At 60.5% G+C, this 25037-nt stretch overlaps 2 protein-coding genes and 1 pseudogene across 2 annotated transcripts; 2 read left to right on the top strand and 1 right to left on the bottom strand.

Annotated features, from left to right (window-relative positions):
- Window positions 1-1056: 1056 nt before the first annotated feature.
- On the top strand, window positions 1057-10646 carry LOC136566846 (AN1-type zinc finger protein 5-like). Its single transcript, XM_066566168.1, has 7 exons — window positions 1057-1170; window positions 1480-1759; window positions 2817-2990; window positions 3998-4091; window positions 4873-4991; window positions 6421-6531; window positions 8233-10646. Exons 3-7 carry the CDS (start codon window positions 2840-2842, stop codon window positions 8379-8381), a joined length of 624 nt encoding a protein of 207 aa, XP_066422265.1. The 5' UTR covers window positions 1057-1170; window positions 1480-1759; window positions 2817-2839; the 3' UTR covers window positions 8382-10646.
- A 1056-nt stretch (window positions 10647-11702) lies between these two features.
- On the bottom strand, window positions 11703-12607 carry LOC136566848 (protein FAM32A-like; annotated as a pseudogene).
- Window positions 12608-12938: 331 nt separating this feature from the next.
- Window positions 12939-20170, top strand: ABHD17A (abhydrolase domain containing 17A, depalmitoylase). The gene is made up of 5 exons (XM_066566223.1): window positions 12939-13038; window positions 15014-15508; window positions 16894-17088; window positions 18257-18436; window positions 19256-20170. The coding sequence occupies exons 2-5, from the start codon at window positions 15204-15206 to the stop codon at window positions 19479-19481; spliced, it is 906 nt and encodes a 301-aa protein (XP_066422320.1). The 5' UTR covers window positions 12939-13038; window positions 15014-15203; the 3' UTR covers window positions 19482-20170.
- Window positions 20171-25037: the final 4867 nt, after the last annotated feature.

The raw sequence follows: 25037 nt of genomic DNA, 5'->3' as shown, positions 1-25037 counted from the left end.
GGATGGGGTGTGAGCAGAGCGCTGTCCAGGCTCTTCCCCAGCAGTTACAGCTATGTCCCAGTTACCCCAGTCCCCTGCCCTGCAGCTGGAGCCCCCGCAGTGTCCCAGCCTCTACAGCCATGCAAATCTGTGTCCCAGCCCCTATAACTCGAGGGACAAGGGTCTCACCCCCCTTCCTACAGCCTGGGTGTGGTTGTGACCCCTCTCTCTGCAGGGGAGCGGGCTGTGTCCCACCCCACACACCCACGTGAGGTTCTCAGGCCCTCAGCTATAGACAGGGCACATCTATAACCCTGGCCCTACAGCCAAGGGGGTCAGAGCTCCCTCTCCTACAGTCAGGGCACACGTACACCGCAATCCCTGTAACCAGAGGGTCCCAGCCCTCGCCTCCATTGCTGAAGCACACCTATATCCCAGCCCCTGCCCTATGCCCCTATGGCCAGGCAGGGAGGGCTCACAGTGCTCCCCGCTATTCCCATAGCCCACCGACACTCCTGTTCCCACAGCCGGGGGTCACAACAATCCCCGCTATTCCCATAGCCCACCGACACTCCTGTTCCCACAGCCGGGGGTCACAGCACTCCCCGCTATTCCATAGCCCACCGACACTCCTGTTCCCACAGCTGCGGGGGTCACAGCCCGCTCTGCTATTCCCATAGCCCACCGACACTCCTGTTCCCACAGCCGGGGGTCACAGCACTCCCCGCTATTCCCGGAGCCCACCGACACTCCTGTTCCCACAGCCGGGGGTCACAGCACTCCCCGCTATTCCATAGCCCACCGACACTCCTGTTCCCACAGCCGGGGGTCACAGCCCGCTCTGCTATTCCCATAGCCCACCGACACTCCTGTTCCCACAGCTGCGGGGGTCACAGCCCGCTCCGCTTTGCTGACACACCCACACCCCAGCCCCTGCCCTGCACGCCGCCCGTGTCCCCGAGGGCTGTCGCAGCCCCCTGCCCTCGCCCCGGCTCGCACCGACACCCCCGGCCCCGTCCCAGGCCTCGCGTCCCCCCCGTCCCGTCCCCCCCGTCCCGGGCCCTCCCCGGGGGAGGCGCTCGGGGCCCGCGCCCGCCATGTTTCCCGGCAGCGCTCCCTGCCCGCCGCCCGCCTGAGCCTCCCGGGGCCGGCCCGGCCCGGCCCGGGGCCGCCCGCCCTCCTCCGCCGCCGGTGAGTGGGGCCCGGCCAGCGGGGCCCGGCCCGGGGCTCCCGCTCCGCGCAGGCCGCGGAGCCTCGGCCTCGATTAGCGCCGCGGGCCGGGAGCGGGGAGCGGGGCCCGGCCGCGGCGGGCGGGGGCGGCGGGCCGGGGCCGGCCGCGGGAGGGGGCGAGCGGGCAGGGGTCTCTCCCCCGCCGGACGGGAGGGGTCCCGGCAGCCTCGGGCCGCCCGGGCACGGCGGGGGCCGCGGCTCGGCCCGTCCGGCCGGCTGGGCCGTGCGGCGCTCGGGGAGGGCTGAGCCCGCGGCCCCTTCTCTTCGCAGGGACTCGATCGACAGCAGCTCCCCAAGGTTTGTCCGTGTGGCAGCGGGCGCCAGCCGGGACCCCCGAGGGATCCGCGGCTGCCGGAGCTGCCCTGGCTGCGAGTGCCCGAGGAGAGGCCGGTTCGGGCCGGGAGGGTCCCGGTGTAGCCATGGGAGCGCTGGTCTGAGCTCTGCGGGGGACCCCCGGGTGCGGAGCCGAAACCCGCATCCCCCAGCTGGGGACGAGGAGGGATAAACCAGAGGTGATCCGGTTCCGTCCCACGGGAGCGCTCCTGGCAGGGTAATGGTTTCGTGTTTGTCTTGTTTATTCCCTCGGTGAAGCAAGTTTTGTAGGAGCAGGAAGGGAAGCGGCAGGGCTGGCTGGGAGGTCGTGGGTACTTCATGAACCCCACAAAGGCAGCACTGCTGGGAGCTCCTGGTACCAACGGCGTGGCTTTGTGCCCGAGCTGGAGCCACCCGCACCCACCATGGTCCTGCGCACATCCTCTCCCCTTGTTCTGTGTCAGAGTTGGACTGGCTGCAGCCACGTTGTCCACACACATTGGAATTGTGTGTGGTTTTTGTTTGTGCCTCATGGTTCTCATTTGGAGCACTGTGGTGGGTTTGGCCCTGTAAATGCTACACCGTGTGTGGCTGGAAGGGGCTGGTTCCTGGGGCTGGAGGTAACTGCATGTGATCCAGAGAGAAATTATTAAGATTAAATTTAAAATTAGGTTTCAGTGTGTCAGCTGTTTTCCCTGGGAAGGTGTTCTGGAATCACATCTTACTGCTGGAAAGAAAACCTTATCCTTATTTCCAGCCTAACCATGCTAATGTTCCCCTTACCCACGTATGTCAGAGCAGAGCGTCAGTGGGTTCTTTCTGCATCGCTTGCGTCATCTTCCTGAGAATTAAAAAACTAAACCAGGCTCGAAATGAAAACCAAAATGTGACTGACTGGGCCTGCACTGGGCGTGTGAGGTGTGGGTGTTCACGGGGGGGGCATCGATGGTGCTGTGGGGGCACATTTGGTACCGGTGCAGAGCGGATTGTTGGGGTCTGACGTGCTCGTGTGTCACCGGGAGTTTAGGGAGCCTCGTGGTGCAGCAGGGAGAGCTGGGAGCCAGTTCCTGTTGGCTTTGCAGTCTGGCTCTGGGCAGCTGTGGATGACTTAGGGCCCCAGGACATGGATTTTAGGAGCCCTGAGTTGCTCGAGGATCTGGGGGCCTGGTGTGGTTGTGCACGTGCAGGAACCAGGCTCTCTTGGGATCCTTTGTGCTCCTTCCTGATCAGCTGCAGCACACAATGCCCGGGTGCTCAGGCCCTCACAGCTGTTTATTTCTGATTGCTGGCTGCAGCTCGGTGCCTCGGAGGGGCGAGGATGGCTCAGGAGACGAACCAGACGCAGGTGCCTCTGCTGTGTACCACGGGCTGCGGCTTCTACGGCAGCCCCCGGACCAACGGCATGTGCTCCGTGTGCTACAAGGAGTTCCTGCAGAGGCAGCAGAGCAGTGACCGGATAAGCCCTCCAGGTAGAGGATTTTTTCCTGGAAATCTGTCTTAAATGGGTGTTTGGATACAATCTGTGTTCAGCATGGTGCTGGTGCCTGGCCACCAGCAGATTTACCCCCTCCTAGAAAAATCATACTTCCTTTTTTATGGATGCCCAAGGCTCTAAATCAAGGACCCAAGCCCTCAAGCACTTCTGTTCCTTGTCAGGAGGGACACTTGCTTTCTTCCCAGTCCCACCAGTTTGTGAAGGCCCATCCCAGCCAGCACCTTCCAGTAAACTGTAGAATTTCACATGTGATAATGGTGATCCCAGCTTTCAGCTATTTCCTGCTCCCTGATTAGGTGCTGACTGCTGGGAACCATGACAAAGCCCCACAATGAAATTTTATTTGGCCTATTTTTATAATATTCTTATCTTAACAGTATGATATCTAAAAGCCATGACTTACAAGTTTTGTTTCCTGCACTTGGGATGGGAGCAGGGGAAGGATGCTCTCTGAAACGTGAGCAGGGATCTCTTTTGCTGGGGGTTTGTGCAGATGCCATGTGTACAGAGTGAGAAATGCCTCTGAGAGTTCTTCCACAGTTTATTCCTGGGGGTCATGGAATTCATCATGGCTTCCCTTGAGTCACCCACACAAAATATGCTCAGGAACATGACTTTTCCTGACAAAGGCTCTTCCTAAGACCCCAGCTTAGATCCTCAGCTGATACAAACCCATATGTGTCTGTTGAAGCTTTTTCCTTTCAGCAGATGATGATCTGGTTCTTACACCTTGGAGAAGTTACAAAGTGCCATTGGGTTCAAGATCCAGACAGCTCTGGTGTCCCCTGCACAAATTTGGAGAGTGTAGGAACAGGGGTATGGGAGTGATCCCAACAGGGGTGTGCCCTCCCAGCTCCAGTAGGGAACAGGAGTGTAAGGCCTGCTGGAAGTGCTCGTTCTGCTTTCTCCTTGACTGTCCAGCACCTGAGGAACTTGCTGATACTTCCCAGAGATTTGACCAAGCCTGCTCTTGTCTCACAGCACCCAGTGGTCCTAGCAGCAGCCCCATGGCTCCCGAGGCCATCGCGGGACAGCGCGCGGAGGGAGACTCCACACCTGAGGATGCAAAAGCCAGGTAGGGGCAGAGTCTGGAGGGGAGGGGATCTAAACCCTGCTTAAATCCAGCTCTGGGACACAAGGGACAGGCTGTCATCCTTTGTATGTCTGTGAACAGGCTGGGTCAGACTTTGTGTGGAAGATTGAAATGTCCCTCAATCTGCTGCTGCTGCTGAGTAGAGTGAGGTATCAGAGGGTTGGAAGTAAATTAAGTGACATCTTGGTTCTCCTGCAGCCAGTGTACCTTGTCTGTCCCTGGCTCTGTTCAACTGTTCAATTTCTGCTCAGTCACAAGTATTGGGATTTTTGGGGTTTTCCTGCACAGGGCCAAGAGTTGGACTTGGATGGATCACGAGGATCATCAGCTCAGAATGTGGTGTGATTCTAAGTGAAAGCACCTGCTGATGACCCAGTCTGGAAGCTGTGACAGCAGGATTAGAGACCTTGGAACTGTTTGATGGGGAGGAGGACAGAGCTGCACTGAGCTCTACCATCACATTACAGCCCTGACTCATAACTGTGTTTTCCTGCTCCTGGACTTGTTTGGATAGGCTCTTGCCTTGTCTTTGAGATATAATTGGGTGCAAAAGGAAGCTGAGATCATCATAGATTCATTCCATTTATGTCTATAAAGAACTTTGATCCCCGATCTCAAGGGGAATTGACCTGCTGTGCTCCTGACCTACTTTTGAATATAAGGAAATAAACTTTATGGGCTGAAGGTCTCTCCCACATAACTGTCTATCAAATGAAAATACTTGTGTTTTCTCTTTTTGTTTGTCTGCTGCACATGCTCCCAGCGCTCAGACTCCTGTGACCCATCAGATGACGGCCATGAGCATATCCAGAGAGGAAACCAGCAACGAGACAGAGGAATTCAGCAAGACAGATGAAGCCTCATCGGCTTCTTCCTCATCAGGTAGGGTGGTTGGTTTGTCCTTTGCACAGATCTGAGTGACACTGAGGCTCAGGAGTCCATTGGAGCAGCAGGGACAGCTGCTGACCCCGGGGTGTGTCCCCTCCTGGCAGTAAAGACACACCTGAGAGCTGAGGAGGAGACTTGTTTTGGTGACAGGGAGGAGAGCAAATGCTGTGCTCGAGGGCAGGCTGATAGAGATTGCTCTGTGGGCTGAGGGCTGAGTGGCTGCCAGCCCTGGAGTGGCTGGCAGGAGGATAATCTTCCATGACGCCTCTCCCAGCGAATGGCAGCGAGCCCGGAGCGTCCCACAGCCTGACGCGGCTGCTGCTGCCGGCACTCCCCTGCCAGCTCCCGAGGGGGAGGAAGGGAGGCAGATCCATCCGAGCCTTGGAGAGAGGTGACTCCTTTGTGACACTGCCTGGGGGTAGTGGAGGCCTGTTGTTGTCACCCCCTGTGATGGGGGAGCGTGTCCCTCGGGGGGTGTTACACAGGGAGTGCCCTGACGTGATGGAGGAGCAGCAGAGTCATTGCCCAGTGTGGCACATCCTCCAGCTGATGCCATAGGCAGGTGATCTGCATGCAGACACCCTCCTTTGCTCAGCTGACAGCTTGCTTGCATTGAAAGCTAAAAAAACCCAGGAGCTGTTGGTTGCTAAAAAGCCAGGCTCTAGTCACCACACATGGCTGGGCATTGTGGGTAGGTTATCTCTGCTTGCCTGCAAGCCCAGGAGGCAATTTACAACAGGCAGGTGAGAGGCTGTTAAAAAGAGGTTTGGGAGAGCCTGCCCCTTTCATCTGCCTGGGTAATTTTTAGGAGGCTGTTTAGGGTAAGCCCCACAAAGCTGTCTCTGTTTTGTCTCCTCAGAGCAGCCTGCACCACAGGTGCTCCAAGGAGCAGTTGGAGCTCCTCCCTCCTGTTGACTTCTCTAACCTGCTTAGGTACTGGAGGAAATCCTGCTAAGCATCAATGACCTTTAACAATCTGGCTTTGAGAGCTCAGTTTTCCCTTTGGTAGATTAGAGGCAGTGATGGATATCTGTGTAAAGCATTCTAAGACCTACATTTGGGGAACACTTACATAAGAGTCAGCAAAAATAATTACTAGTACTTACAAGGGGTTAATTTTTTTTCTCCCTGCAAAGATTAACTGTGGGCTCAGCTGACAGCTGTGTTGCTGTACAGCAGCTGAGCTGTAGTGACTATCCAGTCACTGTCCAGTGGCCACTTCAGCTTTGGATTTAAGGCATTTGAAACAGAGAGGAAGCTGTGAGGTGGAGATCTCAGTGGAACAAGGCAAATCTCCCAGTTTGTGGTATGTCAGCCAGGGCAGAGTGCACACAGAGAGTCATCAGAGCCTCAAGCAGCTCCTGTGGTAAAATGAATGTTTGGTTTATCAAGAAGGGCAGCAAAACTCTTGCCTCTGTTTCAGGTACCCTGCTTGAGATATCCCAGAACACGGCTGAGGGCAAGACGGCTTCGGAAAAACCGAAACCGAAGAAGAATCGCTGCTTCACCTGCCGGAAGAAGATTGGGCTGACTGGTAAGTGCCTGGCTCTGGGAAAGCTTCCCTGTGCCCTAAGCAGCCCAGAGTGAGAGCCCTGTGAGCACAGTGCTGTGGTGCTGCTGGGTTTGGAGGGTCAGAGGCTGGAGGTTCCCCCCAAATCCATCCTGGGGCCGTGGTGCTGCAGGAGAGGAGGGAGGGGAGCTCCGACCTGCAACAGCACTGGCTGAGGCAGCATCCTGGGGAACATCCCACTCACTGCCAGGGTCCTGGCAGCCCTTGGGAGCAGGGTTGGATGCAGCAGCACCTCTTGGTTGTTCCTGCTTCTTGGCAGAAGCTGCTGTAGAGGAAGGCAGAGCTCACTGTGGATCAGAATCTGCTCCCGGTCAGGTTGTGGTAAAGCTTTCGTAACAGTGACATGAACTGAGCTAGACCCAAATGGAAAATCTCTCTCCAAGACTCATCCCATTTGTTAATGCTGCCTGATTTCCACTGTTAGCTTCCTGAGAGCAGGATGGCTCTCAGCATGCAGGCTGTAAAGCTGGAGGGAGAAGTGCTGGGATGGTGTCAGGGCACTGCTATCAATGGGAAAACAGCTTCTGGAAAGTGAAGCAATTAATTTGGCTGTGGTTTGTTAATAAAAACATCATTCCCCTAAATTATCTCTGGCATTTAATGCTTCTCTGGAAGAAAGTTAACTCTGGAGCTGTGCAGGTCATGTTGTTCTGGCAGAGCACTTGCTCCTGTAGCCTGCTTGGGGCATCCAGCAGCCAGGGACTGACTGTTTTCATGGATATAAGAGGCTTTGGCCAAGTCTAGACTGACAGTTTGAACCTGAGTTTGCCTGGAAATCCATGGGCACTGTCCTGGAATAGGGGTAGGTTTATAAACCTGGATCTGGGCTGGGTGCTCTGTGCCCAGCCTTCACGTTGCAGAGAGGATTGTTTTCCTGGATGAGGGTTTCCTTTAAACTATGAGAAATTCTCTTCTTTAGGATTCAACTTAGAACTCCTGTGAATTCAGGGCATTAGGATAAAATGAGTTTTCTCTACCAGGGGTAAACTGGCACCTTGGAACAAGGTGTTTGTGGGCTTTACAGCCTGTAGTTGGAAAAACATGAAGGGACAGAGCAGGATTCCCTGCTGTCCTGCAGCACATCCCCTGCTTGCTCCCTGCCTTGCTTTCCCAGTGTGCTGTGTTAATGGTAGCACTCTGAGCATTGTTCCTGAGTGAAGTGACTGAAGTAAGAATTTTGAAGCCTTAATAGCTCAAACATAAGGGGGTGATCCTAAGGTGGTGACAGCTCTGCTGCTTGCTGCTGGTCAGCCCAGCTGCTGCTGTGTGACCCTGGGGAGCTGGACTGGCTCGGAGGGCTCAGCTCCAGCTCGGGCTGCCTGGGGAGCCTGGTCTGGATTAGCAATCTGGCACTCTGCAGTGCCTGGCACGTCCCTTGTCCCCTGGGAATGTGGACAGCAGCTGCTCTGGGAGCCTTTCCCACCATGTGACAGCTGGGGCTGCCCGGAGCACACAGAGCTCCTGAGCCAGAGCAAAGCCAAGAGCCACCCATGGTCTCCCCCAAATGAAGAGTCCCTTTGGCCTGTGCAGGCCCCCCTCCCTTGGCCCTCTTTCTCTGCATTGGTGGCATTTCCTGGCCTGGCAGGAAGGAGCCAGGCCCTGCTGCCTTCCTGCCCAGCTGGATGGGGTCTGATGTGGCTTTGTCCCTGCTCTTCCTCCCCTCAGGCTTCGACTGCCGCTGCGGGAACCTGTTCTGTGCCATTCACCGGTACTCTGACATGCACGCCTGCCCCTACGACTACAAGGCAGAAGCTGCCGAGAAGATCCGCAAGGAAAACCCCATCGTTATCGCCGAGAAGATCCAGAAGTTGTGAAGGGGTCCGAGCAGCTCGAACTGCAGCCAGGCTGCCTGGTGCTCCTCCCCTTCCTCCCAGCCTTCCTCCTCCTCCTCCTCCTCCCAGCCCCTGCGGCGGTGCGAGGGTGGCTCCGGCAGCGCACACAAACCGGCACCTGGACACGGGGCCTCCTCGCGCCTCTGGCAGTCAGTTGGTGTTCTCCTCTCCCTCCCTGCCTGTCCAACAGCCACAGCTCAGCTGATGTGTTCTCAACCAGCTTCCCAAAGGAAAAGGGACCGTCCTGTCCCGCTGCTCTGGCTCTAAGACCTCGCACTCGCCTCTTGCCGGGCACTGCACGGTGGGAGCAGCCGGGCTCTGCTGGGCTCAGCCGGGCTCAGCCTTTCCCCTCCCGGCAGCTCCGAGTCCTGCAAACCACCCAGGGCTTGTGGCAGCAGTCCCCGAGCAGCCTGGGCTCTGTTCCCTCTCCTGTAGCCCCGGGAGCTGGGGGATCCTGGCAGCCCGGCTGCCGTCTGCTCCCCGGGAGGTGTTTGCTGCCCGATGCAGAGAAGTTGATTCTGTAGTTCCAGCACCCCAGACCCCTCTCCCCACCCTCTGTTGCCGCTGTTGGAGAAGCACCAAGGGGGCTGAGCAGTGATGCTGGCACAGGGAAGATATTTTGTGGCTTGAAGTGACGTGGGCAGGGCAGGACCTTCCAGAAGGTTCTGCTCGCTGTCGTGTGCCTCTCTCCACAGGGAGGGAGCCAGGGACACCCCTGCTCCAGCCTCCTGCTCCAGCACCCCTGGATAACCCCGGCTGCTTTCCCAGCAAGGTGTGTGTCCCTCAGTGCTGCCTGTGCCTGCTCTCCTCTCTCCCCTCTTTCCTCTCCCCTTTCTCTTCTTCCTTCTCTCTCTCTCCCTGCCTTCTGCCTTACACGAGTCGCTCTCATCAGGGTTGTGCACAAAGCTCAGGTCCCCACACCTCTGCTTCTGGACTTGTCCCTGCATCCAGGTGACAGTGGGGTCCCCTCCTCCCATGTGGGCCATGCTGGTATTGGGGAGAGCTTGGGGAGCCCACCCAGCTGCTCTCCTCTGCCTCCTCCCTGCCTGTGGGCTGAGAGGCCGGGCCAGGTCCCCAGGAGATGCTCTGCAAGCCAGACAGAGGGAACTAGGGCACAGGGAAAGTCACAAGGAGGGTCCCAGGGTGCCCAGAAGTCCAGGTGGGGGCTCAGAAACACCCATGGAGAGACCCAGGGAGCAGGGAGAGGTGCTTGGAGGGCTCTGGGCTCAGTGAGAGACTCAGAATTCCCTGAGGTGCTGGAAGGCCCAGGGAGGGCTCTGGGGTGCAAGGGAAGGCAGAAGGAGAACTTTGGGGTACAGTGAACATGCTCAGAGGCCTCAAGCACCCCAAAAGCCACTTGGAAGGCTCTGGGGATGCAGACACTCACACAGGAAGGGAGGTGTAGGAAAAACCAAATGCCACTCAGTACCACTCCAGAAGGAGCACCTGGAGGGCTCTGTTGGGAGGACCTGGGGCTCAGGGATGCAGCACAAGGCAGGCAGGGGCTCCTGGGGCACAGCCACAGCCTCTTCCATGCCCAGGGGATTCCTGGGAACACCAGGAGCGGGGCTGTGGCCATGGGGCTCTGGTTCTCAAGCAGAGAAACCCGTCTGTGTCCCGGGGGATGAGCAGCAGCCTCTGTCCCACTCTGCTGGCCATCCCACGCTTTGGAAGCTTTCCCTTGGTGTCAGCAGAGCTGCAGGGCCCAGCTGGGGGAGATCACAGCAGTTCCTTCCTCCCAAGGGCTGTTTTCCTGCCCTGCTTGTGGCAGTTCTGCCCAGGTGCTGGTGGGGGGGATCCCTCTGAGTGTTTGGTTTCTGCAGTCTGCTCCAGCCAAAGCAGTGTGTGCTCTGTGCCAGCAGCATCTGAACCTCCCAAACTGCTGCAAACCCCCCCTCCAGCACTGAGAGGAGTGAGGCTGCCTCTCACCAGCCTTTTCCTCAGGTTTTTCCTTCTGGATAACATTGACATCATGTCTGGAGCACGCAAGTGGCTGCACCCCTGCACACACCTGGGGAGCTGGAGCTGGTGCGTGGCCAGGCTGGGTTTGCCACGGAGCTTTTGGCTGAGGATGATCCCTCACCCTCGGGGGATGCAGGAATTGCAGCCACCAGCCCCAGGAAGTGCAGCAGCTCCCATGGATCCCTTGGGAAAGCCCACAGCCACCTGCTTCTCCAGCACTGCCCCTTTCCCTGTTCTCCCTCCCTGTCCATGAGTGTAAATACAACACAGTCTAGTTTGCTTGGATGCTGTGGGTGCTCTGTTTCAGGCAGGAATGTCTGTGGGGCTTGGCTTGGCTCTTTTGGGAGGCTCTGGGGCTCTGTGCCTCAGTTTCCCTGTGGATGATCACTGACAGTATCTGGAGCTGGCTGGGGATCAGAGCACCCCACACCTGCACCCCCAGATCTCAAATCCACCAGGGCCTGGGCTGGATGATCCCCAGAGGTCACTTCAACCCTGACAAGTCTGGATGAGCAGGAAGCCCTGGCTGGGTTTGAGGGGCTCTGAGGTTCTCCTGAGTTCCCTCTTGTCTGCTGTCACTCCCTTGTGGGAGGAAAGGGAGTTTGGGACACCAAAGCCTCCCCCTCCATATCCTTGTGGGGCGTTTGGGCAGTGGCACCAGGACTGACTTCAGCTTGGTGACATCTCTGCAGGGAGACACGGGAAATGTGGGAGGATGGACTGGATGAAGGGAGGGCCTGGTGGGCACAGGAGTGCCCATCTGTGCCCAGCGCTGTCCCCAGGGCTCGGTGCCTCCTCCAGGCCTGTGCAGTTCCTGTAGCAGCGCCCTGTGCGAGGGGCAGACCGGATCCTGATCGGGTTTCACGGTGATTCAGAGCAGGGGGAGTGACTGATTCACCTGCAGGCCCTGCTGCCATCCAGAGGGACCCTGAGGGGCTGGGTGAGAGCTGGGTGGGGGCAAACCTGGGGGGGTCAACAAGGGCAAGTGTAGAGTCCTTGTAGACCCTGGGGAGGAACAACCGCAGGGGCAGCACGGGCTGGGGGTGACCCGCTGGAGAGCAGCTCTGCAGAGAAGGACCTGGGGCTTCTGGGGGATGGCAAACTGTCCCTGAGCCAGCAGAGTGTCCTGGGGCCAGGGGGGACACGGGGACCCTGCCCCTCTGCCTGGGGAGGCACAGCTGGGGTGCTGTGTCCACTTCTGGGACAAGAAGGACAAGGAGCTACTGGGGAGGGTCCAGTGGAGGCCCCAAAGGTGATTTGGGGTCTGGAGCTCCTCTCTGATGAGGAGAGACCATGGGAGCTGGGCTTGGTTAATCCAGAGAAGACTGAGAGTGTTGGATGTTTGGGTTTTTTTCAAAGACTATAGAATAAGACAGCTTAAAGTCACAAGAGCTCCGAAGTTGCATTCGAGAATATAACAATGTGGAGAACAGCCAGGTTTACATCGATACAAACCAAACCCAGCTCCAGAGCCGCGACAAGCAGTTCATTGAGTCCAGCTGCCTTTGGGATGTCGCAGTGCTCGGTCAGAGCATCCAAGTGCCCGCTGAACTCCTCCACTCGCTCCTTGCGGGTTTTCGACGCTTTCTTCAGGATCTGCTCCATTTGCTGCTTCTCCTGCATCTTCTCCAAGGCCACCTGCGCCAGGGTGCGCTTGTCCAGCCCGCGCTTCTCCTCCACCTCCTCCTCCTCCCTGCTCCTTGCTGCCCGTGATCTGGGCTTTGTCTTTCGCCTCCTTCTCCCGCCTGCCGGTCCCCAGGGCCCCCGCTGCCCTTCAGCCGCAGGGGACCGCGCTCCATGATTTTTTTTCAAATTTCTAGATTTTTGTCAAATTTTCTACAGTCCCAAACCCATAGAAATCAATGTTTAATGTTCATTGGTCCCGAGTTGCGCAGTTCTTGGTATTTGGTTTCCTATCGGATACGGATTTCCTCGCCTCTGATGTTAATTAGGTCTTCACTCCTGATTTGCATTTCCTTACCAGCCTTTTCCAGGTGTCTCCAGCTTTGCCAGGGGGCAGGCCTGGAGTAACGTTCGCTGATGTTTCGCCAATGGCCCTTGATGGCCTTTATCTCTCGTGTATCTCTCATGCTGCTCGGGGCCTGCTGAGATGCCGATCTCATTGTTGCAGGTGGAACAGTGCTTTGGAGGGAAACTTCTGTTCCCTTCCCCCGGGGCAAAGGCGAACAAACGTGACTAAAGTTAGGAAATAAAAATTTTAAACTTGGTATATTGTCCAACAAGAGGCGATCTCACCACTACACCTAAATATCTCCAACGTGAGTGTCAGACTCCTTCCAGTGATGCAATGGCCATAAACTAAACGAAACCACAAGTTCCACCTCAACGTGAGGAAGAGCTTATTTACACTGAGGGTGGCAGAGCACTGAGCAGCTGCCCAGGGAGGCGGTGGAGTCTCCCTCTCCGGAGACCTTCCAAGCCCACCTGCTCTAGGTGACCAAGGCCGGCCTGGACGATCTCCAGGTGCTTTTTGGGATCCATTTGGGATTTTGGGATCCAGGGCACGAGGAGAGGCGGCCGCGCTGTTCCCATGGCAACGGGCGCGCGACGATGGCGTCACTTCCGGCCGGGGCGGGGCCAGCGCCGCCCCCGCCTGGGAGGCCGCAACGGCCGCGGGGCCTCCGGCAGCGGCGAGCGGGGCCGGGAGGATGAGCAGGTACCGGGCGGGCACGGCCACACGGGCTGGGGACCGGCACACGGGCCGGGGGCGGCCTGCGGGGAGCGGGGCCCGGCGGCGGGGCCGTCACGGTGTGTTGGTGGGGGTCTCCAGCGCGGTCAGAGGGAGGGGAGGCCTCGGCACGCGGGGGAGGCCGCGCTGGTCGGTGAGGGGGGGACGCAGTGGTCAGTGTGGGGGACGCACTGGGGGGTGGGGGAGACTGGTCAGTGAGGGGGGGATACGGTCAGTGAGGGGGAGACACGGTGGTCAGTGGTTTAGGGGGGGCACATTGGTCAGTGAAGAAAGGACGCAGTGCTCAGTGGTTTGGGGGGGACACAGTGGTCAGTGTCGGTTTGGGGGGGGGGGTCATTGGGGGTGTGGAACCCCTCCCAGCGGGCAATGGGAGGGGGAGGCCGGGCAGGGTGTGTGAGCCTCCCCAGCAGGCGGGAGAGGCTCCGGTGGGCGGCGTGTCCCGCAGCCGGCGGTGGGGGCAGGACGGGGACCCCTCAATAGGCGGGGAGGGGTCCAGTGGGGCTGTGGGGGGCACGCACTCAGTGATCGGGGAGGGGTCCCACAGCTCAGTGTGTGTTTGGGGGGTCCCCAGCGATCAGAGAGGGGATTGGGGCCCACAGCAGTCGGGGGGGCCCACACGGGTCAGTGTCGGGGGCGTCTCCATGCTTGTCTGCAACGTGGGGGGGCCACAATGGACAGCGAGGGGGAGAACTCACTGCTCAGGGGTGGGGGGAAGGGTCAGTGCTGGGGGGAGGCCAGCAGCGGGCAATGGAGGGAAACGTGTGGGATGGGGGTCCCAGAGCCCGGTCAGGGTTTGCGGGGTGAGGGTCCCAGAGCCCGGTCAGGGTGTGCGGGGTGAGGGTCCCAGAGCCCGGTCAGGGTGTGCGGGGTGGGGGTCCCAGAGCCCGGTCAGGGTGTGCGGGGTGGGGGTCCCAGAGCCCGGTCAGGGTGTGCGGGGTGGGGGTCCCAGAGCCCGGTCAGGGTGTGCGGGGTGAGGGTCCCAGAGCCCGGTCAGGGTGTGCGGGGTGAGGGTCCTGTTTCTGCCGGGGGGAGGGAGCCCCACCAGTCAGTGGTGGGGGCCCCACAGAGGTCAGGACAGCCGGGATCCCCCCCCTCGCTGGGTGTGGGCTCGGTGTGTGTGCGGTGGGTCGGGGCAGGGGCCGGGCAGGGCTGGCCTCCCACGGCGGGGTGTCCCCAGCTGGTCCCTGGCTTTGTCCCAGCGTGTGCGAGACACACGACACGAGTGTGACACGCGCTGTGAGTGGCCCGTAGTGCCACCTCCCCGCGTGGGTGTGCGGTCACCGGAGACCCCGTTCTGCCCCGGGAGTGCCACGGGGTGCCAACCCTGGCAGGGACACGGCTGCCACGTGCCAGGTGTCACACCGGCCTGGCCCTGCTGTGGATGGTCACCGGCCCGAGGGGGCTCCCACCGGGGCACGGGGCATCCCTTCACTGCCAGTATTTTGGCTTATTTCAGTGCCAGATCCCAGCCTCAGTGCCATATCTCTCTTCCACCCTTTCCTCCCCTTTCCCAGGCCTTAGGAAGCAGATGGAGCGAATTCCTCGGGGTGTGGGCTGGTTTGACATTCCTCAGCTCAAGCCTGTGCCCAAACTTGCAGAAAATAGTTGCCTTTTTTTTTTTTTTTTTTTTTTTTTCCCCTCTTCCCCCCTTCCTCTCCCCTTTCCCCTTTTCTCCTCGGGAGCTTGGCTCTCCCGAACGCCTGGGTGGCCCCGGGGGAGCCGTGTCCTTTGTCCCATCAGCCGTGTGGCTGCTGTGGGGGTGGCGTGTGTGGGATCTGCGCTTGTCCTCGCCCCCTCGGCGGGGGCTGCCGAATGTGGCAGGAGCTCGGATTTCGGGGGGGGCTTGCAGGGATGCTCGGGGGAGCGGGGGGGACACTGCGGGGAGCACATTTGGTCACGGAGGGGACAGACAGAGCCCTCAGAGCCCCCGCCCTGCCCGCAGGCCCCCGCAGCCGCCGGACGGACAGATGGACACGGCAGCCCCGGCCCGCGCTGCTCGGCCGGCGCCAGCCGTGCCCAGGGCCAGCTGAGGACGGGGCGTCTCCGGGCCCGGCGTCGTTGCCGGCCTCTGTCGGATTCGGATCCTCCCTCGCTCCGGGCGCGGCCGCCTCCCCTCCCGCCTCGCCGCCGTCATGAACGGGCTGTCGATCAGCCAACTCTGCTGCCTCTTCTGCTGCCCGCCCTGCCCCAGCCGCATCGCGGCCAAGCTGGCCTTCCTGCCCCCGGAGCCCACCTACGCCATGGTGCCCGAGCCCGAGCCCGTGGGCAGCACAGGCTCCCTGCGCGGCGCCGCGGGCCGCTGGAAGCTGCACCTGAAGGAGAGGGCGGATTTCCAGTACTCCCAGCGGGAGCTGGACAACATCGAGGTGTTCGTCACCAAGAGCAGCCGGGGCAACCGCGTCGGCTGCATGTACGTCCGCTGCGTGCCCGGCGCCAGGTGAGTCACCGCGGGTGTGCCAGCTGGGGCTCTGCTGGGCTGCCCTGGGGCTGCCCTGGGGGCTCCTGTCCCCTCTTCCCCCTCGCTGGAGGAGCTGGCCCTGCCCCGGGGTTTTGGAGGAGCTGGCCCTGCCCCAGGGTTTTGGAGGCTCCGGTGGGACGGGCGAGCTGCGCTCCCAGGACCGGTCTGGCCGCCCTGGGAGTGGGGTTAAAGCAGGAGCAGAGGCAAAGCCGAGGCTGCAGGGGTGTGGGGATTCCCCAGGCTGTCTCACAGGCCCCTGGTGTCGTGGCACTGATGCAATGCTCCAGGGGTTTGCACAGAGGTGGTGCTCAGGGGGCACTGGGGTGGCTGCACCAGCTGCTTCTCCCTGTGCCCAGCCCTGTGGTGACCATGGGATGGCAACTGCCCCTGCCAGCCAGGAGAGCCTGGCTTAGTCAAATTCACATCTTTTGATTCCTCAAGGAAAAGAGGGATGGGAGTGAAAGCCAGGAGGGGTTTGGTCACTCCTGTGGGTCTGTGAACTGGCACCCTGGAGTGTGAAATGGAGACCTCCTCCTACTGCCAGGAGGAAACTTGGCAGCTGCTCCCCAAGCAGTGGCACAGTTTTGGGGTTCAGGTGCAGAGGGAGGCCATATCACCCCAGTTGACCCCTTTCATATGTTCTCCCAGGAACAACAGGTTCTCAAAGACCAGCATCCCAGGCATCAGGAGGGGAAAACCTGGGCTGGGGGGAACCAGGCCTGCCAAACCATGGGGTATCAGGTGCTGCTGGCTGTCTGACCTCCCCCAGCTCATCCTGTCACCGACTTCCAGCTGGGGCTCCCTGGGCATCCAGGCCAGGATTGGAGGCTCAGCCTGGCCACAGATCCCTTGGACCAGCTGCAGGGGCTCAGCAGGGAGTGGGTCCTGCTCCCTCCCTCTGGCAGAAGGGAGCCAAGCTCTCATCAATCTGCTATTAGTGTTAATTTTTATGATTAACATTGTTTTTCCCCTTATGGTGGAAATTTCTTGTGCCTTGTCACTCCCACAATTCACTTCTCTCTCAGCATCTGGTGTCTTGCCAGGCTCAGGAGAGAAAAAACCCGCTGTCAGAATTCTTACTTGAAATCCCCATTGGGCAAACGGCCCCAAATCCTGAGCTTTTTACCAAAAATAGACTCAAAAACTTCAACAGAATCATCATCCTGCCTTCAAGCTGCCTGTTCCTGCTGGGAGCGAGCCCCTGGCTCTGTCAGGGAAGGGTCTGGGGGTGTCACAAGGAGCTCCCTTGGTGGCTAGAGGGGTGTTGGCCCTTTGTGTGCTGGGGTTTGCTTGCTGCCCTTGGGGGATCTCCGTGCTGGAGCTCCAGCAGAGCCCAGGATTAACGTTCCATACCCACATCCCAGGTACACGGTGCTCTTCTCCCACGGCAACGCCGTGGACCTGGGGCAGATGAGCAGCTTCTACATCGGGCTGGGCACCCGCATCAACTGCAACATCTTCTCCTACGACTACTCTGGCTACGGCGTGAGCACGGGCAGGCCCTCGGAGCGCAACCTCTACTCCGACATCGACGCCGCGTGGCAGGCGCTGCGCACACGGTGAGCATGGAAAAGCCTGCAGGAGAACCCTGTGCTCAGCAGCCTGCAAAACAGGAAACCTCCCAGGAGGGGAACCCTGGGCCGCTGGAGACAGGAAGGGGTGGTTGGAAAATGTAGAGGGAGCAGCTGGAGGATCCAAGGGGCAGGGATGCTGCAGAGCATGACCTTGGCACAAGCTCTGCTTCCTGTGTCACTGTGCCAGGCTCAGCTCTGGTTCCCCTGCCAGGCTTGGGGTGCAGCCCCGTGCCAGGCTCAGCTCTGGTTCTCCTGCCAGGCTTGGGGTGCAGCCCTGTGCCAGGCTCAGCTCTGGTTCCCCTGCCAGGCTTGGGGCGCAGCTCCATGCCAGGCTCAGCTCTGGTTCTCCTGCCAGCCTTGGGGTGCAGCCCTGTGCCAGGCTCAGCTCTGGTTCTCCTGCTAGCCTTGGGGTGCAGCCCCATGCCAGACTCAGCTCTCGTTCCCCTGCCAGCCTTGGGGTGCAGCTCCATGCCAGGCTCAGCTCTGGTTCCCCTGCCAGCCTTGGGGTGCAGCCCTGTGCCAGGCTCAGCTCTGGTTCCCCTGCCAGGCTTGGGGTGCAGCTCCATGCCAGGCTCAGCTATGGTTCTCCTGCCAGCCTTGGGGTGCAGCCCTGTGCCAGGCTCAGCTCTGGTTCCCCTGCCAGGCTTGGGGTGCAGCTCCATGCCAGGCTCAGCTATGGTTCTCCTGCCAGGCTTGGGGTGCAGCTCCATGCCAGACTCAGCTCTCGTTCCCCTGCCAGCCTTGGGGTGCAGCTCCATGCCAGGCTCAGCTCTGGTTCCCCTGCCAGGCTTGGGGTGCAGCCCCATGCCAGGCTCACCTCCTCTTCCTCAGGCCTGGCTCATGGTGTGACCCAGAGCTGGGGCTGCCCCATGTGGCTACAGTCCAGGGTCTGTACACCCTATAACCCTGACCTGGTGAGGGAAAGCCTTGACTTCCCCCAGAACTCAGCTGGCAGCTCAACCCTGCCTGCTCCCTGGTCCTTTGGGAGCTCAGGGAGCTGCTCTGGGCCAAGCCATGAGGAGCTGGGCAAGATCAGGGAACAGACCCCAGACCTTACCAGGAGCCTTGTGGGTGCAGTGACCAGCACAGAGTAAGCCCTGAGCTGTCTCTCCTGGCGATGTGCCTGCCCACTGAGCTGCCCTGTCCCATCCAGGTACGGGATCAGCCCGGAGAACATCATTTTGTACGGACAGAGCATCGGCACCGTGCCCACGGTTGACCTGGCCTCCCGCTACGAGTGCGCGGCCATCGTGCTGCACTCCCCGCTCACCTCCGGCATGCGCGTCGCCTTCCCCGACACCAAGAAGACCTACTGGTTCGATGCCTTCCCCAAGTGAGTGCCCTGGGCAGGGGGCACGGGGGGTTTGGAGGGGCAGTGCCCAAAGCAGCTCTGGTCACAACCAGGGGACATGTGACATGTGGGCCATTTTTTGTGATAGGTTTAAATATCCCCTTTCAGCATCTTCTTGCTCTGTGTTTGGGGCCCTCTGGGAGTTGTAGCCCTGCCTGGGGTCACTGTGCCCACTCCCCTGTGCCATCACCTCCTGGTCACCCCGTCCCAGTGACTTTGCCCACCAGCTTTGGGGCTGTGCCGCTGGCCCCCATCAGGTGTCACAAGCCCTGGGTGTCCCTGGGACCCCTCTGCCCCCCAAGAGTAATTCCTTAGGGATTTTTCTGCTCTTCAGATAGCAGGAGGGTGCTGAGAGGCTGAGCTCTTCCTTTGCCTCTCCCTTGCAGCCAGGCCAGTGGGGCCCAGGGGGCAGTCCCTGAGCCGGAAGCTGTGGGCTGGGAGCCACCAGCCCACGCTCTGCATCCTGATGGCCTCACATGGCCTTTGGGATGGGCTGGGACCTGTGTTTCCCTTCCTCAGAGCCCAGCAGGGAAGGGCTGTCCTGTAGCAGTTCCCATCAGCCCTGCCGAGGTCCCACGGGGATGTTGTCACTGCTGTCTGCTCCTTGTCTGTCACACTGGGGCAGATCTTTTCCTTGGCAGAAGCTCTGTGTCCCTCCCTGTCTCTGTGCTCTGCCATGATCAAAGAGCATTTCCTGGTCCCTGTCCCAGGGGATGTTTTGGGGGCAGGAGGAGTGGAAATGTCTCATTCCCTGTGCTTACCCCCTCTCTCCTCTCTCCCCCATCCACCCTTTTGTGACAGCATCGAGAAGATCTCCAAAATCACCTCTCCTGTCCTCATCATCCACGGTACAGAGGACGAAGTCATCGACTTCTCGCACGGCCTGGCGCTGTTTGAGCGCTGCCCCAAGGCCGTGGAGCCGCTGTGGGTGGACGGGGCCGGGCACAATGACATTGAACTCTACAGCCAGTACCTCGAGCGCCTTCGGAAATTCATCTCCCAGGAGCTGGCCAGCCAACGCAACTAGCCAGGGTGACAGGCAGGGGGGTTCTGCTTGTTTCTCCAGTTCTCCCAGTAGCTCTCCCTAGTCCCTGCTGCTGGAGCTGTAATGAGTTTGCTCAGCCTCGGCTCCAGGCTCAGGAGAGGGCGGGAGGCCCTGGAATGGACAGTGTTTGCTCTTGGCCATGAGCACAGCTCTCCTCCCTGCTGGTGCCAGCCTGGCGCTGCTGGCACCACCGGCCAGAGATGGCAGCTCCCTCCTTGCCCCTCCCCAGAGACATGAGCCCACCCTCTGTGGGTGGATCCTTGGCTTCAGACACGTCCTCATCCCCTCTCCCGAACCGGCGACATCCCGAGTCCCTCCTGGCCGCTCTGCTGCTCTGACCATAGCAATAAGGCGAGTTGGAGAGGGGCTGGGGGCCGGCCCCTCGCGGTGTCCCCGTGCCTGGGACACAGGAGGTGGCAGTTCCTGCTCTCCATGGAGCTTTCCCGGGCCCAGCGCTGGCGGTGCCCGGTGTTCACCCCCGGCTGGGGCAGAGCCGTGTCCCCACGGGGACGATGGGGATGCATGGAGGAGGTGCCCCCCTCCCCACACCTCCTCCAGTCTGGCGCTGCTCGGCCTTCCCAGAGCACTCCTGGTGCTCAGGTCACCCCTGGAAAACCTCCTCGGGGCGAGGGAAGCAGGCAGCAAATAAAGAGCAGAGGTTTAACGTTTCACCTGTGTGTGCCCTTTCCCTGCCTACCCCTGGGGGCTCCAGAGCCAGCCCCAGGGTGTCCGGCCCCTCAACCTTCCCCCTGTTCAGCACCTTCCCTAGATTGCCCTCGGCCAGATCCCCAGTGCTTGTCACCTTGTCACCCTCCTCTGGGGACTGGGTGACCCCAAGGTGCCAACAGGAGCAGGGAAGATGCCCTCGGCCCCTGGGACCAAAGGTCTGTGTGTCCAGTGGGACCTGAGGACAGCAGGAGCCCATTCCCCTGTCCTGTGTCATTAGGGGATCCATGGGATCACAGGTGGAGGGTGGCCTCAGCCCTCAGGAGCTGTAAGGGGCTGGCTGTGCCACAGGGGACAGGGGACGTCCCCATGGCCTGCTCTGTACCAGGCCAGCACAGCAAGGGTGGACATGGGCTGGTCCAGGGGTCCATGGGATGATCCTGGAGAGAGCAAACCCTATTTCTGACCTGCTCCATGCCCAGTTCTGACCAGAGCTGTGTGGGGACCTCAGTGATTCTGGGGGTGCACAGGCCATGGGGGCAGGTGCAGGGGTGTCCCACAGGGTCCTCCCACCAGCACGCAGGAAATTTGCCCCAGGGAAGGGCAGAGGCTCAGGTTGGTGATTTTTGGGACAGTGCCTGCTCTTCCACCTCAGGAAGAGCTGCTTGTCTGTGTGTTTTCCTGCCCCTGGGACATCCCTGGCCCCAGCCCAAACAGCAAAACACTGCTCTGCCCTTCCCTTCCCCTCCTGTCGCTGTCCTCCCGGTGTCCTGTCCCCGACAGAGGCCCTGGGGCCCGCCAGGCTCATGTGAGGAGGGATTTAATCTCCTTAGGGGCTCAGGGGCCAGGCGGGGGGGCTGCTGCACCCCCCTCTCTGAGCACTCCCATTGTTGGGGGCTGGGGGGGCAAGGTGGGGGGCACGGGACCCCCTGCTCCCCACACATCCCTCTTTGCCCCCAGGAGCAGAGCAGGAGGGATGAGCCTCCCCCAGTGCTGGGGCTGTGCAGGAGCTGGAAGAGGAGTGGGTGGCTCTGGAGGGGGCCTCACTCATTTCCAGGGGGATTTTGGGCTCCAGGAGCTGGGATGTCATAAATGAGCTGGGATGTCTGGCTTCTCCCTGCACAATCCCCCAGTCCTTCCTTCCTTGCCCATCCCTCTGCCAGCAGTGGCCAGGTGGTTTAGGAGCCATGGCCTCACACGTGTGTGGGAAGCCAAAGCCTCCCAGCCCAGCTCCTTCTGGCCCCACTGTCCCAGGGCTCCCTAATCCTGGCACAGAGACGTTCTGTGTGCACCCAGGGTATTTTTATCCTCTTACTGCTGCTGTTTCCTGTTGAGCTGTGGATGCTTCAGGCCAGTTCTGCCTTGCCAGCAGGATGGCTCAGAGCTCCTTGGGTTTGGGGGAATGTTGAGGTGGCTTGAGGTTGTTTTTCCTGTGTCTGAGTTTAAAAACAGGCAAAAGGTCAGGGAAGTTCAGCCTGATCCCCAAAGTCTAGAGGCAGGTGAGGAGTATGGGAGTCCATGGAGATGGACATTGCTGGGTGCCACCTCCATGGTGGGGAGCCCTGACTGGGATCAGGGGTCAGGGCTTTGGGTCTGGATGTGGCCCAGGATGGAGGCTCCATCCCCACTCAGCAGCTGGAGCAGGGAGGGACAGAGGAGCACTCACCCCACGAGAGCTGCAGGGGCCTCAGAGGGTGTGGGCTGGGGGTCCTGGGCACAGGAACCCCCACCTGGGGCCAGACTGGGCCACAAACCACTGGGATGGCACTTCTGTCCCTCTGGGACGGCACTTCTGTCCCTTTGGGATCACACTTCTGTCCCTCTGGGATCACACTTCTGTCCCTCTGGGACAGCACTTCTGTCCCTCTGGGATCACACTTCTGTCCCTTTGGGATGGCACTTCTGTCCCTCTGGGATGGCACTTCTGTCCCCTTTGGGACAGCACTTCTGTCCCTTTGGGACGGCACTTCTGTCCCCTTTGGGACGGCACTTCTGTCCCCTTTGGGATGGCACTTCTGTCCCCTTTGGGACGGCACTTCTGTCCCTTTAGGACGGCACTTCTGTCCCTCTGGGATCACGCTTCTGTCCCTCTGGGATCACACTTCTGTCCCCTCCTCTGGTGCTGCAGTTTGGGGTGAAGGAAGGGCACTGGGTGGGGGACAGGGCTGGACAGTTTTGTCCCTGGATGGGGACTCTGCAGTGTCCTTTCCTGGAGGGGACAGGCAGAGCCAAGGCCTTGAGTGTCCCCAGAGTCCCTCCTGCAGCCAGAGCAGAGCAGGGTCAGGGCAGGTGTCCCTCTGGCCGGTTTGGAGCCCCCAGCCAGGGGGGCACAGGGGCCCAGGCTGGGCATGGGGGACGTTGGGTCCAGCCAAGAGGGGTTTAAGTCTCATTTGGGGCATAAATGAGGCTTTTGATGGCCGGACCCTGCGTGCCACAGTCATGAGACCTCGTTCAGAGGCCGAGCTCAGTCATGGGATCCAGGAAACTGAATTAAAGCAACTTAAGGAGCTTTTTTCCGAGCTCTGCTCTGGTTTTCCACGTGCTTGTCATATGAACAAAGACGCTATAAAAGGGCAGAGGGGAAGGATCCCATCGGAGGTCGGGCTGGGAGAAGGGGCAGCGTTGGGGAGGATGCCAGGGTGAGGAGAGCAGCACGGTGCTGGCTGAGCTGGAGGGAAGGAGACAGAAAGGACAAGGAGAGGGGAGAATGTGTTGGCTGTTGAGTGAGGTGGAGGCCTGGCAGACAGCAGGGACAGTGGGGACAGAGCTGGGGGAGCAGAGCTGGGGGAGCAGAGCTGTGTCCCCCTCCCCGAGCAGCGCAGAGCCCGACGAGCCCGAGGCTGCACCGCGACACCGGCGGCACCTCCCTGGTGAGACACGGGCAGGGGGGCAGGGGGGCACCCATGGCCCTGGGGACATCACAGCCCTGGGGACACCACAGCCCTGGGGACACCCCGATAGGGCACCCACAGCCCTGGAGATACCCACAGCCCTGGGGACACTCTCAGAGGACACCCAGAGCCCCGGGGACATCACAGCCTTGGGGACTTCCAGAACCCTGGGGATACCCACAGCCCTGGGAACACCCTGAGAGGGCACCCACAGCCCCAGGGACATCACAAACCTGGGAACACCCTGAGAGGGCACCCAGAGCCCTGGGGACACCCTTGAGAGGGCACCCACAACCTTGAGGGGGCACCCAGAATTCATGAGTGGCACCCAGAAGCCAGGGGGGCACCCGGCCCTGCCCTGTTGGCTGGGGCTGGGACAGGGGTGGCAGGTGGTGGCTCCTGAGGGTCCCTGAGCTGGGCTGGGAACCTGGGCCTGGGTGGGAATCCATGGGATGGCCCCACCCTTCTCTGCCTGTGCACATCTGTGTGCACTCACACACATGTGCACGCACAGGTGTGCATACAGGGACCTCTGCACGCGTGTGCACACACACAGGAGTGTGCACAGCCCTGCTGAGACCTGCACACACACACAGGAGGTGTCCACAGACACACAGGGACCTGCACAGACACACAGGAGTGTGCACAGACACACAGGGACCTGCACACACACACAGGAGTGTGCACAGACACACAGGGACCTGCACACACACACAGGAGGTGTCCACAGACACACAGGGACCTGCACAGACACAGATGTGCACACACACACTCACACACACACACAGATGTACACAACACACAGATGTGCACTCACACACAGATTTGCACTCAGACACACTCACACTCACACTCACACTCACATTCACACAGATGTGCACACACTCCCTCTGCCCCTCTCCTCACCCTGGGGTACCACAGCAGTCCCTGCACCCCCAGCTCCACTGCACCTCCTCCTGCACCTCCCAAACCACCCCAGGGACCTCAGCCATGCCAGGGCTGTGCCAGGGACACCCAGGGCTGCTTTCACCTCCTGGAGATGTGTGGCAGCCCAAGAATCTCCAGCTTTTTCTGACCCCCCAGCTCCCCTGGCTCCATGGGAACCCCAGGATGCCATAGGATCCCTCAGCTCTGTGGGATCACCCCAGATCTCCTCAGCTGCTCGGGATTTCCCACCTCCCTGGGATCCTCCACCTCCCCAGAATCCCCCACCTCCCCAGATCCCCCAGCCCTTTGGGATCCCCCAGCTCCCTGGGATCCCCCAGCCCTTTGGGATCCCCCAGCTCCCTGCGATCCCCCAGCTCTCCAGAATCCCCCAGCTCCCTGGGATCCCCCAGCTCTTTGGGATCCCCCAGCTCCCCAGAATCCCCCAGCTCCCCAGATCCCCCCAGCTCCCCAGATTCCCCTGCTCCTTGAGATCCCCCAGCTCCCTGGGATCTCCCAGCTCTCCAGAATCCCCCAGCTTCCCAGATCCCCCAGCTCTTTGGGATCCCCCAGCTCCCCAGATCCCCCAGCCCTTTGGGATCCCCCATCCCTTTGGGATCCCCCAGCTCCCTGGGATCTCCCAGCTCCCCAGATCCCCCAGCCCTTTGGGATCCCCCAGCTCCCCAGATCCCCCAGCCCTTTGGGATCCCCCAGCTCCCTGGGATCTCCCAGCTCCCCAGATCCCCCAGCCCTTTGGGATCCCCCAGCTCCCCAGATCCCCCAGCCCTTTGGGATCCCCCAGCTCCCTGGGATCCCCCAGCTCCCCAGCTCCCCAGATCCCCCCAGTTCCCCGGATCCCCCAGCTCCCCAGATCCCCCATCCCTTTGGGATCCCCCATCCCTTTGGGATCCCCCAGCTCCCCAGAATCCCCAGCTCCCCGTGCTGTCCCCTCACGTCTCTCCTCTGTCCGCAGGAGCTCTCGCAGGAGTGCGGGGCCGGGCCCGCTGCCCCCTGTGAGCTTCCCTTTGTCATCCTATGCCTGAGCGTTCCTGGAGGC

The sequence above is a fragment of the Molothrus aeneus genome, chromosome 27 (assembly GCF_037042795.1).
Source record: "Molothrus aeneus isolate 106 chromosome 27, BPBGC_Maene_1.0, whole genome shotgun sequence".
Classification (NCBI taxonomy): domain Eukaryota; kingdom Metazoa; phylum Chordata; class Aves; order Passeriformes; family Icteridae; genus Molothrus; species Molothrus aeneus.
This window is presented reverse-complemented; position numbering and strand designations above follow the sequence as displayed.

What these genes read in the sequence shown, in the direction of transcription:
- LOC136566846 (XM_066566168.1), top strand. Translation starts at nt 2,840, where the DNA reads ATGGCTCAGGAGACGAACCAGACGCAGGTGCCTCTGCTGTGTACCACG. An exon ending in TGACCGGATAAGCCCTCCAG is followed by an intron (nt 2,991 to 3,997) that starts GTAGAGGATTTT and finishes CTTGTCTCACAG; the next exon opens with CACCCAGTGGTCCTAGCAGC. An exon ending in CCTGAGGATGCAAAAGCCAG is followed by an intron (nt 4,092 to 4,872) that starts GTAGGGGCAGAG and finishes ACATGCTCCCAG; the next exon opens with CGCTCAGACTCCTGTGACCC.
- ABHD17A (XM_066566223.1), top strand. Translation starts at nt 15,204, where the DNA reads ATGAACGGGCTGTCGATCAGCCAACTCTGCTGCCTCTTCTGCTGCCCG. An exon ending in CGCTGCGTGCCCGGCGCCAG is followed by an intron (nt 15,509 to 16,893) that starts GTGAGTCACCGC and finishes CCCACATCCCAG; the next exon opens with GTACACGGTGCTCTTCTCCC. An exon ending in TGGTTCGATGCCTTCCCCAA is followed by an intron (nt 18,437 to 19,255) that starts GTGAGTGCCCTG and finishes CTTTTGTGACAG; the next exon opens with CATCGAGAAGATCTCCAAAA.